At 39.9% G+C, this 14107-nt stretch overlaps 1 protein-coding gene across 3 annotated transcripts in view; it reads right to left on the bottom strand.

Moving 5' to 3' along the window:
- The window catches only part of Aff4 (AF4/FMR2 family member 4), a 67816-nt gene that overhangs the window by 23062 nt on the left and 30647 nt on the right, over positions 1-14107 (bottom strand). For 2 of the 3 annotated variants that reach the window (XM_042688780.1, XM_042688779.1), the window contains exons 6-11: positions 12204-12240; positions 10269-10317; positions 4154-4208; positions 3479-3516; positions 1969-2131; positions 94-1011 (exon numbers count right to left, since the gene is read on the bottom strand). In XM_042688780.1, the coding sequence (XP_042544714.1) occupies positions 94-1011; positions 1969-2131; positions 3479-3516; positions 4154-4208; positions 10269-10317; positions 12204-12240 (1260 nt within the window). The remainder of the gene's footprint in view (positions 1-93; positions 1012-1968; positions 2132-3478; positions 3517-4153; positions 4209-10268; positions 10318-12203; positions 12241-14107) is intronic. The other variant, XM_042688781.1, reaches the window with a different exon arrangement.

Here is a 14107-nt window from a genome sequence, read left to right as displayed (position 1 = left end):
TTATAGTTTTTAACCTACTTGGCATTTTGGGTCTGAGATTTCTACAGCACTTCAGATTCTAAAATAAATAATAATCATAAAAAAGTCACAAACCTTATGTTTCCTCTTGCCTTTGTTAGAAACTTTTTCTGAAGTTTGCTTCTGAGCCTCTCTTGTGTGCTTTTCTGGCACATTTTTCTTTTCCCCCTTGGGTGGCTCTGTTTCTTTGTAAGGCTTTCCTGGTATTCTAGTCAAGAGATTCAGGTCAATCTTCACGATAAGTGGATACCTGTCATCAGGCTCACTGAGGGGTGAAAGGAGTTCCTTCTCTTCCATAGGAGAGAACATTCGTTGCCGAAAAAAACTATCTTCTTCCTCCACAGAGGAGGGCTTAACAGGAGTCCTATTGCTGTCAGGGTACTTAGGAGTTTGTGAGGAAGGGGGAAGGCTCTCGCTTTCATCTGAATCTGAGGACGAGGTATCTGTTTCTATGATTTCCCGTGACTTCTGGGAAGATTTACTTGTTGACTTATATTTCTTTTTCTCTGCTGTAGGCCGAGGAGAAGATTTGGACTCTTTTTTTATATTCGGCTTCCTTGAGCCTTTGGTGGCTGCTTTGTGTCTGCTGGAGGGGATGCTAGTAGCCATGTCTACAGGGGTCTCACTTTCTATCTTTAGCCCTCCACGAGGCTCTTCAGCAGCTGCTTTCTCAGCTTTTTTGGGTTGTTTTTTGCCTACAGTTCTCCTCTGTGTTGTGCTGTCACTTTGTGCAGGAGATTTCTGCCTGCTGCGCCCACTTTCCGATCCCTTTTGGACAGGTTTGGAGTCTCGTCCTGGAGTAGCAGAACTTGTTTCTTTAGGCCCACCCTGATCAGTGTAGCTACTCCCAGTGCCCTGTTCTCGGCCTTCTTTTTTGTAGCCTTGAGATGATGGTATGTTACTATCTACAGAGGAAGCTGGTGACACTTTATGTGGATTCACTTTATTCAACCAATTATCAAGTTGCCATTTGTTTGTTGGTGGTGGTTCGGGCTGAAAAACAGAAAAACGTATGGTTTTCTCAGCATTGAAGCTTTCTTCTTCACAAAGTCAAGGGAGAGGGGAAAAAAATGTAAAGCCCAAGTTAACGAAAGCATGTGCTTTTCAAAGTTCTAACTAAGACCAAAGCATGGGGTGAAATATTGATCATTAGCTCTAATAACTCAAATAAACTTAAAATATTGCATGTGGCCTTTATCAAATATTTCTGTAAGGAGTCTAACTCGAAAGGAATTATGAAAAATGACTATATACTAATGATTGTTCTAATAAAACATTGTGGTATCTTTTTTTTTTTTGAAAAAATATTATGAGCCCAGTGCCAGTGGTTCACGCCTGTAATCCTAGCTACTCAGGAGGCTGAGCTCTGAGGATCACGGGTCAAAGCCAGCTTGAGCAGGAAAGTCTGTGAGACTCTCATTTCCAATAAACCACTCAAAAAACCAGAAGTGGTGCTGTGGCTCAAGTGGCAGAGCACTTGCCTTGAGCTGAAGAGCTCAGGGACAGCACCTAGACCTAGAGTTCAAGTCCTATGACTGATTTAAAAAAGAAATTATATATTGTATTTAATTGCAAGAAGTGAACAATGTAGGTAACAAGAAAGTTTTGTAATTTTATTTTATTTAGGTATAATTATGTCATATAAGGTCATTTTATTCAGAATAACTACAGAATGTGAATTCTGATATTGAGACATAAAGAATAATCTAAAGGTCAACATAAAGGCCTGTAGACAATCTGAACTCAAAACAGTTACTAACCTAGGGAAAAAAATGTATGCCCAAATAATAAGGAAATCAAAATACTTAAGTTTTCTCTAAAACATATATGTAGTTCAATGGCCTTTGTCAGACTATGAAATCTTTTCCCTTTTCCTTTTACATTTGAATCCTATCTTAAATGGACATTGCCCATGGCCTGATGAGAACATCCCATAAGCTCCCTTCTCACCTCCGGAGACGCACTCTGGGATGGCTCATTTGCCTCACTGTCACTGGAACTACTTTCACTCTCTGAGTCAGATCCAGAGCTGCTTTCAGATCCACTGTGGCTGCTAGAATCCTCCCTGGAGTTATCTGCTCCTTCACTATTATGATGGGAAGGTTCAGAGTTACTGAAGGAGACAAAACATAAAATGACCAAAAGATTCTTATACAGTGGCAACAGGGAAACATTCAAATCTGAAAAGTAACTTTATGTACAATCTTTACATAAGCTGTTACAATTCTACAATATAGACTTCACTATAAAATAAAATAATTTTCCTTAAAAAGTTTCTTATGGGGGCTGGGAAGGTAGCTCAGCGGTAGAGTGCTTGCCTTGCATGCATGAGGCCCTGGGTTTGATTCCTCAGCACCACATAAGCAGAAAAAGCTGGAAGTGGCGCTGTGGCTCAAATGGTAGAGTGCTAGCCTTGAGCTGAAGAGCTGAGGGACAGCGCCCAGGCCCTGAGTTCAGGCCCCATGACCAGCAAACAACAACAACAAAAAAAGTTTCTTATGTTAGTTGGCAAGGTGGCTTGTTTTGGCAATCATTAGGAACTCAGGAAGTAGAAATCAAAATTGAGTTTTGATACCAGCTCAGTTAAAGTAGTTATGAGATCCCATTTCAACCAATAGAACTGAGTACACAACTGTGATCTTGGTTACATAGGAAATATAAATAAGAGAACCACAGCTTTGGCTGGCCTGGACAAAAAGTGAGATCTACCTTAAAAACAGTCCAAGAAGGGCTGGGAAGGTGGCTCAGTGGTAGAGCGCTTGCCTTGCAGGCATGAGGCCCTGGGTTCCATTCCTCAGCACCACACAAGCAAAAAGAAAAAAGCTGGAAGTGGCGCTGTGGCTCAAGTGGTAGAGCACTAGCCTTGAGCTGAAGAGCTGAGGGACAGCGCCCAGGCCCAGAGTTCAGGCCCCACGATTGGACCCAAAAAAACCCAAAACCGGTCCAAGAACAGAAGACTGAAGGTATGGATGAAGTGCTAAGATGCTTGTCTAGCAAGTGGGCAGCCCCAACTGCCTCTGATGTGATATCTTGGTATTATTTTGAAAATAGTCTGAGGTGTAATTTAAATACCATAGAAGTAATCCAGGTTAAGTGGACAGTTTAATGACTTTTGGTTAATTTACAGAAAGTACAATTATCATCACATCTGATCATACTTTTTTATTTTGGGGGGGCTTGAACTCAGGGCCTGGTTGCTAACCCTGAGCTTTTTCGCTCAAAGCTAGTACTCTACCACTTTGAGCCATAGCACCACTTCCAGTTTTCTGGTGGCTAACTGGACATGAGTCATCCTGCCTAGGTTGGCTTCAAACCATGATCCTCAGATTTCAGCCTCCTGAGTAGCTAAGATTATAAGCATAAGCCATCGGTGCCCAGGCATACTTGTTTTACATATCACTACAATGTTAATTTGATTGACATTAGTACTTCAAATAAAACAAAATAAAAGGAAACTTACCTTCCTGGTGTACTCCTTGGCACTGTCTTGTCACAATCCTACAATTAAAATGTAAGAAGGAAATTTGTGAAAGAATACTTAATATAAATATAGTATCTGAATTCTTAAAAAATTGGCTTCTCTTACATGGATTAATGTAAACTTAATATAGTGAATAAAATAGTATACTATTTGTAGAGGATAAGTTTTTTTTTAAGTTTGTTAATATTTTTTCTTGTCAATAACCTGCTTCATGAGTACATTCTGATCCACAGTAAATGTTAAGGAAAAGTCAATTTTTAAAAATAATGGGAATTAAAAGAGCAGAACTAGGTACCATTGGCCCATGCCTATAATCCCAGCTATTCCAGAGGTTGAGATATGAGGAGAGAGGTTCAGAGGCAGCCTGAGCAGACTCTTATGTGCCATTAGCCAATAAAAAGCCTAAAGTGGAGGTGTGGCTCAATCACTAGCTGTGAATAAAAAAGTCAAGTGAGAGTTCCAAGCCTGGAGTTCAAGCCCCAGTACCAGCACACACACAAAAGAGCAGAAAATTACAACACTCTAACATCAAAAAGCTTATAAAGTTTAGGAAATTATTTTATACAAATGAACCATATATCTATTATTCAATTTTTATAAAACATGATAAAAATAAATATGTATGACATTGGTAGAGCTCTATAGCACACACACCTGTTCCCCATCACTGTCTTCACTGCTGCTTAGTTTTAAGTCATCTTTTAACATACTAGAGGAAAAAAAGCAAAGAAGAATATTATTATTTTGGGAACAGTTTATCATGGCATGACAAAGTATTAAATATCAATAATTCTATCAATGCCCAGGCATTGATGGCTCATGTTTGTAATACTGGTGACTCAGGAGGCTGAGATCTGAGGATTGCGGGGTTCAAAGCCAGCCCAGGCAGTATAAGTCTGTGAGACTCCCAAAAATTCAGCAAGTGAAGCTGTTATTCAAGTGATAGAGTACCAACCTCCAACCTAGAGCGGAAAAAACTAAGGAAAAGTGCTCAGGCTCTGAGTTTAAGCCCCAGTACACCCAACCCACACCCATACCCACACACATCTTACCAATAATTCTAGAAATAATCACTGTTTTGGCAAATGCCAACCTGTGTGTGTGCACACAAATACATATACATATATACATGCATACATGCATACATACATACATACATACACACACACACATAAAAGCAGTGTTACTCTATCTGGTTATGAAATAAAAAAACTCACAAGAATTTAACCATGTTGTCATGGTTAAGTGGTAGATCTGTCTAGCAATTGTAAGGCCCTGAGTTCAATCTGAAGTTCCACTACACACACACACACACACACACACACACACACACACACACAAATACACACAATTTAAAGCTCTAATTCTAAAGAATTTGGAAGCTCTAAGCTTAATTATGCCTCCAATGTTCCATGAAGATTGATACAATTGTTAAATAGGTAATTGTCAGTACCTTAAGGACACAATTTCCTAAGCCAAAGTCCTACTTTTATTTAATTTTTATTATTATTATAAAGATGATGTATGAAGGGGTTACAGATACATAAGTCAGGTAAAGAGTACATTTCTTTTTGGACCATGTCACTTGTTTCCTCATTCTTCCCCAGTTTTTCCCTCCCTTCCCCACCCAGAACCTGTGTAGTTCATTTTCAACATAGTGTCTAGTGAATACAACTGCTCCTTTTGTTTACCCTTTATCCTTGCCCTCCCAAAGTCAGAGAAACAAACAAGACAAAAAGAAAACAAAAACAGTAACAAAGAAAAATTTTTTGTTTCCATTTCCTGTATTTCATTTCAATAAATATTATTTTATCTGATCAGATGCACATAGGCATTGTGTCCTTGTGTTCTTCTCCTAAGAGCCAACGTTCTACTTTATAAATGCCTCGTTACGAAAGACGAGTACCTTCTGTAGAAATAACAGTTTGAGGTGAGAAATTAGCAGAAATCAACTGGGACTTGAATTCTGAGCCGGGGTGCTGTACCTCAGCTTTTTTGCTCAAGGCTAGAGATGTACTATTTTGAGCCACAGTCCCACTTCTGGCTTTTTGTTTGTTTGGTAGTAGAGATCAGAGTATCACAGACTTTCCTGGCCAGGCTGGCTTGAAATGGCGATCCTCAGATCTCAGCCTCCGGTGTAGCTAGGACTGTACAAGTATAAGCCATTGGTTCCTGGCTTTTTAAATCAATTTATTTATTTATTTATTGGGTCCAGTCTCTGGGCCTGGGCGCTGTCCCTCAGCTCTTCAGCTCAAGGCTAGCGCTCTACCACTTGAGCCACAGAGCCACTTCCAGCTTTTTTTTTCCTGCTTATGTGGTGCTGAGGAATGGAACCCAGGGCCTCATGAATGCAAGGCAAGCACTCTACCACTGAGCCACCTTCCCAGCCCCTTTAAATCAATTTTAAAAAAGGAAGAGTTTCTATAAGCTAGCAGCTTCTGGAATCTGTTTCTGAAGATAAAAATTAAATTTTATATTTTCTTTGAAGTCAGAAAAATCAAACCATTAAACTTTAAAAATCACAGTAACAAACTACAAAACACTCTTTTCTAAGAAGAGAAAAAATTAACACAAAGTTTAGGAGAGAAATGCAACTAGAAAAATATTTAATTTCTCATTATTAGTAGTTCCATTACCTTTCCTTTTAAAATTTCATCAGTCTTCAATTAGTAGGAAGGAAATCTTCTTTTACTCCAATAACTATTTGTATTTTCCCTCAAAGTTTAACCTGCATTTCTATATCTGACCCCAAATTCCAAGAAATATACAAAAGATCACCTGGAAATAAAGTAACCAGATGGATATATTATTATAAAAGGTGTTTTAAACTGGCTCAATTCAATGGGATGGAAATAAAAAAGAGTTTTCCTTTGGACCAGGGCTTAGTGCATCTGTAGGACTGATTTCCTGTAAGGAAATGAACCAACTTGTGAGTTCTCCAAGCCCTTATGATTTAATAATGGCAACTCAATGAAACTGTTTACATATGTGAATATGTCAAAGCTTTTACCAGACTGCTCTAGGTCCTCAATGCTTTTGTTCCCTCAGCAACCAAAGCAATAGGCACATATATGGTAGGTAGCATTAGTTCTTTGCATGGAAATATAACGGAAACATAGTTTGAATTTTTCAGTAGTATATGGGGAAGTATGTGTATTTATATATTTTCATTCTCAGTCCTTCTCTTTGTTCAACTAAAGAAGATACCAGTCTAGTCAGTACCGTTTGAGGCTATAGCAAAGAAAGCTGGAATTGTGGCCACTTTCTTTAGACCTTTGATATCTCCTCAGTAAGTTAATTTGTTTTTTTGTTTTTTGTGTTTTTTTGTTGGTCGTGGGGCTTGAACTTTAGGCTTGGGCGCTGTCCTTGTGCTCTTCAGCTCAAGGAGAGCGCAATACCGCTTGAGTCACAGCATCACTTCCAGTTTTCTAGCGGTTTATTGGAGATAAGAGTCTCACGAACTTTCCTGCCCAGGCTGGCTTTGAACCGCGATCCTCCTGAGTAGCTAGGATTACAGGCGTGAGCCACCAGCACCCAGCTTCAGTAAGTTAATTTGTGATCTCTGGAATTCAAGTGGTGACCCCATGCTGGAATTTATTATCATCTAAAGACCCTATATACTGTGATGCATATTTCTGCATCTCCTAGAAAATAAAAATAAGAGCCAATACAAACTCTGTTGCTTAAATATACACTATTTCCTAGTTACATGGAAGGCCTATTAGAAAGAATATTGTCCTAAAAAATTACTTTTTTTCACAGAAATGGACAAAAGGTGAAAAAAGGAAACAGTGGTATTCACTAGACACTGTGTTGAAAATAAACTATACAACTTATTGGTGGGAATGAGAGGTGAAAACTGGGAGAGAGCAAGGAAAAGGGTGACAATGTCCAAAAAGAAATGTACTCTTTACCTAACTTATATAACTGTAACTCTTCTGTACATCACCTTCATTTTATTTTTATTTTTTCATTTTCTTGTAGGTCTTGTAGGTCATGGGCCTTAAACTCTGGGCCTGGGCGCTGTCCCTCAGCATTTCAGCTCAAGGTGAGTGCTCTACCACTTGAGCCACAGCACAACTTCCAGTTTTCTGAGTGGTTTACTGGAGATAAGTCTCACATCCTTTCCTGCCGGGCTGGCTTTGAACCGCAATCCTCAGATCTCAGCCTCCTGAGTAGCTAAGATTATAAGTGTGAGCCACTGGTGCCCAGCTGTACATTACCTTTAATATATGTTTTTTTTTTTTTTTTTTTTTTTGCCAGTCCTGGGGCTTGAACTCAGGGCCTGGGCACTGTCCCTGACCTTGTTTTTTCTCAAGGCTAGCACTCTACCACTTGAGCCACAGTACCACTTCTGGTTTTTTTTCTGGGTATGTGATACTGAGGAATCAAACCCAGGGCTTCATGCATGTGAGGCAAGCACTCTACCACTAAGCCACATTCCCAGACCTATAATAACTTTTTTTTTTTGCCAGTCCTGGGACTTGAATCCAGGGCCTAGCACTGTCCCTGAGCTTCTTTTCTCAAGGCTAGCACTCTACCAACTTAAGCTACAGTGTCACTTCTGGCTTTTTCTGTTTATGTGGTACTGAGAAATCAAACCCAGGGCTTCAAGCATTGTAGGCAAGCACTCTACCACTAAGACACATTACCAGTCCAATAACAAATTTTTTTTTTTTCCTGGGGTCAGTCATGGTTTGAACTCTGGGCCTGAGTGCTGTCCCTCAGCTCTTCAGCTCAAGGCTAGCTCTTTACACTTGAGAGCTACAGCACCACTTCTGGTTTTCTATTGGTTTATTGGAGACAAGAGTCTCATGGAGGAGCTGGAAGGTGGCTCAGTGGTTGAGTGCTTGCCTGGCATGCATGAGGCCCTGGGTTCGATTATGTGGTTCAGCACCACATAAGCAGAAAAAGCCGGAAGTGGCGCTGTGGCTGAGCTGAAGAGCTGAGAGACAGCATCCACAACCGACCCAAAAAAAAAAGTCTCATGGACTTTCTTGCCTGGGCTGGCTTTGAACCGCAATCCTCAGATCTCAGCCTCCTGAGTAACTAGGATTACAGGCATGAGCCACCAGAGCCTAGCTTCCAATAACAATTTTTTTTTTTTTTTGGTTGGTTGTGGGGCCTGAACTCTGGGCCTGGCCTTGTCCCTCAGCTCTTCAGCTCAAGGCTAGCACTCTACCACTTAAGCTACAACACTTCTGGCTTTTTCTGCTTATGTGATAGTGAGGAATACAGGCAAGGCAATCACTCTACCACTGAGCCACATTCCCAGCCCCCAATAACAATTTTTTAAAAAGGAAAAAAACAAACTTTTTTTCCCCCCAAGAACTGGGATTTGAACCCAATGCTGTAGGCCTGACAGGCAGATGCTCTAACACTTGATTCATGGCCCCCACATCTTTGTACTTTAGTTATTTTCAAAAGGATCTTGGGCTGGGAAGGTGGCTCAGCGGTAGAGTGCTTGCCTTGCATGCATGAGGCCCTGGGTTCGATTCCTCAGCACCACATATGCAGAAAAAGCTGGAAATGGCGCTGTGGCTCAAGTGATAGAGCGCTTGCCTTGAGCTGAAGAGCTGAGGGACAGCATCCAGGCCCAGAGTTCAGCCCCCACGACTGACCAACAACAACAACAACATAAAAGGATCTTGTGTCTTTGTCTAGAGTTAGGGTCAGACTTCAATTGCCCTACCTACCTGTACTCCTGCAGCTGTCAAACCTAGTCTATGATTTCATGATTAAATATGATGAACATACAAACATCCAAGGTGGGCTCCAATGGCTCATGCATGTACTGCTAGCTATTCAGGAGGCTGGGATGTGAAGATCACATAGTTCAAAGCCAGCCCGGGCCAGAAAGTTCATGAGTCTTATCTCCAATTAATCACAGAAAAAGCCAGAAGTGGTGCTGTGGAGCACATGGTAAAGCACTAACTTGCCTTTGTCAAAGAGGCTCAGGGACAGCGCCCAGATCCAGAGTTCAAGCCCCAGGATTGGCAAAAAATAAAATAAAATAATAATAATAAAAGAAAATACACACATCATTTTCTACCTCTGATAGGTGAGGAAAAACTCTGAGCTAAGATCAGGGGTAGGCAAACTGGCTCACAAGCAAAATTTAGCTTAATACTGCTTTGTAATAAAGTTTTACAGGACTCAGGATGTAGTTCAATAGTAGTGATTATCTAGCATTTATGAGGTCCTGGATTTGATTCCAGCACACTACCAAAAGGGGAAAAAAATCCTATATATAGTCCATGGTCATTTTTTTTCTTTTCTTTTTAGATAAACAAAGTAAATTATTTGAAATTGAACGAGAAGCCATAAAAGAGTAGAGAGACTCTACATCTAGAGAGAGGCCTAAACAGAAGTCCATATGGCCATTTTTATACAATATTCAGGACAGAAACAAGTGACCCTGAAAACCTAAACCTGGCTCTTTACACAGAAGTTTGCCTACCTCTGACTTAAAAGGGTAGTATTTTAACTTGAAAATAGCTCAGCGGTAAAGTATGTGCCTAGCATGCACAAAATCCTGGGTTCAATTTCTAGTCTACATTCAAAAATAAACAAATGGGTCTGAAGATGTAGTTCAGTGGTAAAGCACTTGCCTAGCATGTGCAAGGGCCTAACCTTGCTCTCCAGAAGCATACAAATAAGTGAATATGTCAATAAACAAAAAAATCAATTGTTTCTAAATATTATTTAACATATTCAGATATTACAGGTAACCAGCCCAAAAGACAAACTCATTAAATAAGAAACTTACGATTTTGATTGGTGACCATTTGAAGTTTTAGTAGAAGGGTTGTATCTTTCTAGAACAAAAACAATGTAGAAATGAGAAACTGAATTTAACTGTTTAGATTGCAAAATGTCTTACCACAAAGAAATATAAGTCACAACAGATAATTCTTCAATGCTCAAAATGGCAACACATTCAAGTCCAATAATATGGCATGTGATAGAAACAAGCATGTTCACAGGCTATAAACTTATACAATCTTTTTAGAGAGCAATGTAACATTGTCAATACTGTATCTATATTGCTACTGACATACCTTCCATACATCTGGTGTATCTGAAGGAATATTTACACATAAACACACACGAATGCTTACAACAGAATGGTTTCAATAGCAAAAACAAAGACTAGTTAAATAAAGTATGATACTTTTATATAAAAACAAGGTACTTTATACTGAAATCTAGCTTTAAAGGAAGTTCAGTGAAAGCCACAAGGTATAAAGACTAGATGTAGCTTATGATACCATTGCTATAGTTAGCTTTGGGGAGAGACAGTAGGAATGTGATAAAAAAAAATATTCTTAAAAGAAGAGAGAAAATGTAAATATTCTTATCTATAGCTAGCTATTCTCTGCATATCAACAACAGCTAGGTTCCTATAATCCAGACAACTTTGAAAGCAAGAGAGGATCATAAATTTGAGGCCAGTATGGGCAAAGGTAGCAAAACCCTGTCTTAAAACTTTTTTTTTCTTAAGGACCAGGACTCAGTGTAAGGGGTACAACAACTGCCTAGCACGAATGCCCAAGGTCCTGGTTCAATTTGCAGCATGCCCTAAAATTCACCCCCTCCCCCCACCAAAAAAAATCAACAACAAAAAAAACCCAGTGTCTGTTTCCTTTTTTTCTATAACAATAGCTGAAAAGATAGTACTGAAATAGATATTCAGATAAAGCTTAACATTAAAAGTTATTCATCTAGAGCCAGGGAACTGAAATAGATATTCAGATAAAGCTTAACATTAAAAGTTATTCTTCTGGAGCTGGGTGCTGGTGGCTCAGGCCTGTAATCCTAGCCAGCCCAGGCAGGAAAAATCCGTGAGATTCTTATCTCCAATAAGCCACTTAGAAAACCAGACGTGGCACTGTGGCTCAGTGGCAGAGCACCAGCCTTGAGCTAAAGAGCTGAGGGACAGTGCCCAGGCCTAGAGTTCAAGCTCCATGACCTACCAAAAAAAAAGTTATTATTCTAGTTTTTATCTCTTTGCATTAAGATAATTAAAGGTAACTAGCAAAAGGTTTAAAAAAAAAAAACAACTTCCACATTTCATTTCCCAACATACGTTAAAACTGGTTTGTCTACCTTACTTAAGAGGTTATTTGCGAAATAATTGGAGTTATTTGGCAAAGTTAAGACACTGCAGTGTTTCCTGACCTTGTTAATCTTACAGATCTTTTTGGGACCACATATGAATCCCCAAAAGATATCTTCTACTCAAGTTCTTCAGAGAGATCATATGTAGAAGACAACAGACCAGAAGATGCAGAAAAAAAAGGGGGAGGAGGCACTGATATAGGATGAGAAGAGCTATGGCCAGCCAGCGAAATGACTCGATTGTTGTCTAGAGTGCTGCTACCATAGAACCAAGTATCTACATGAAGTAAAAAGGACAGCGGCTCTTGAGCTTAAGAGGTGTCCATTAACCTGAATTAGTGAACTACCAAATATTAGTTCAAATTATCAAAAGTTTATTTTGATTTCTAATAACCTACATAACACTTTTTGATTCTTTAAGTAAACTAGGATTCAGCTCAACCCAGTATCACTTAGCAGGCCATAAAATTAGAGTAAGATACACAAAAAAAATTATTTAAAGCAATAGAAGGCAAGGCCATGTGAATCAAATGGTCCATAAAGAGATCAACTTTGAAAAAACAAGAGGAAAACAAATACTCACTTTGTTCTCCAGGGCCAAAATTGGACTGCTGAGACTCCTAAGAAAAAAGAACATAAAGTTACACAAGTAAAATTAAGAGAGAAGTGTTCATTTAGTGGCAAGTGGTCTAAATTGTACACAAATTATTGAAGTATATAAAAAGAAACTATTAAGCCACCAGATAGTCTTGCCATTATTTATTTCTTTTCAACAACATTTATGGTATTGGTCAATACCTAATTTAGAGGTCTAAAGAATAAATTATTTCAGGTTAAGATCCTTGGTTTTAAAAATATGCTTCAGTTGAGCACCAGTGGTTCATGTCTGTAATTCAAGCTACTCAGAAGGCTGAGATCTGAGAATTGCAGTTTGAAGCCAGCCTGGGTAGGAAAGTGGGATTCCTATTTCCAATTAACCAGCAAAAAGCTAGAAGTGGAGCTGTGGCTCAAGTGGTAGAGTGCTATCTTTGAGCAAAAAATCGCAGGGACAGCACCCAGGCCCTGAGTTCAAGCCCCAGTAATGACACAAATAAATATATATGCTTAGTGGGGTGCCAATGGTTCACACCTGTAATCCTTATTACTCAGGAGGCTGAGATCTGAGGATGGCGGCTCAAAGCCAGCCTAGGCAAGGAAAGTCTGTGAGACTCCAATTAACCATCAAGAAAACCGGAAGTGCTGCTGTGGTTCAAGTGGTAGAGCTGCTAGCCTTGAGCTGAAGAGCTGAGGGACAGTGCATAGGCTGAGTTCATGTCCCACAACCAACAAAAAAGAAAGAAATATATATGTTTGGGTTCTGAGTTCAAGCCCTGGCACCAGTATAATAAAAAAAATCCAGGGGCTGGGAAGGCGGCTCAGTGGTAGAGTGCTTGCCTTGCATGCATGAGGCCCTGGGTTCAATTCCTCAGCACCACATAAGCAGAAAAAGCTGGAAGCAGTGCTGTGGCTCAAGTGGTAGAGCACTAGCCTTGAGCTGAAGAGCTGAGGGACAGCTCCCAGGCCCAGTGTTCAGGCCCCACAACCAACAAAAATAAATAAACAAATTTAAAAATCAAAAAATTTGGGGCTAGGGGCTGGGAAGGTAGCTCAGCGGTAGAGTGCATGCCTTGCAAGCATGAGGCCCTGGGTTCTATTCCTCAGCACCACATAAACAGAAAAAAAAAAAAAATTTTGGGGCTAGTTGAGGACCAGTGGCTCATGTCTATAATCCAAGTTACTTGAGAGGACAAGAATGGAGGTTCACAGCCAGCTCAAGCAAAAAAGTTACTGAGCCAGGCATTGGTGGCTCATGTCTATAATCCTAGCTACTCAGGAGACTGAGATGTGAGGATTATGGTTCAAAGCCAGGCCAGGTAGGAAAGTGAATGAGACTCTAATCTCAAATAACCTACTCAGAAAAAGCTGCTCAGGGACAGGATCCCCAGGACTGGTCAAAAAAAAAAAAGATTGAGATTCTTTCTCAACCGAAGGCTGGGTACAGTGGCATAAAACATCCTAAGGTACACAGAAGACTGAGATTGGCCTGTGTTTCCAGGTCAGTGCAGACAGTCTACTGAGAGACTCCATCTCCACAGAAGGGATGCTGGAAAAGGTAGCAAGCACCAGATGCTAACAACAATGGGAAACCTAAAAGTATGTGAATTGCAGCACAAATAGTGGACTGACTGACTGGACTCATTTCCTAGTGAGACCTTGTCCCACTGAAAAATAGGGCCAGAAGTTTGGCTAAATGGTACTTTACCAATCTAGCAAGTGTGAGGCTCTTCAAACATCTAGTACTATTCAAAAGCTAGGGAGGAAAAAAGAGAGGGAGGGAGTAAGGGAGATATTTGAGCTGCAATCCTAAACTAAGAGGGTAATGCTGAAAGTATCACAATATATGATCTCAACTTCAAATGCCAATCCATAGTTAACAAAAACAGCAAG

This window comes from Dipodomys spectabilis, unplaced genomic scaffold, assembly GCF_019054845.1.
Source record: "Dipodomys spectabilis isolate Male_0828 unplaced genomic scaffold, ASM1905484v1 ptg000119l, whole genome shotgun sequence".
In the NCBI taxonomy this organism is placed as follows: domain Eukaryota; kingdom Metazoa; phylum Chordata; class Mammalia; order Rodentia; family Heteromyidae; genus Dipodomys; species Dipodomys spectabilis.
Note: the sequence above shows the minus strand (reverse complement) of the source record. Positions and strands in the feature narration are given on the sequence as shown.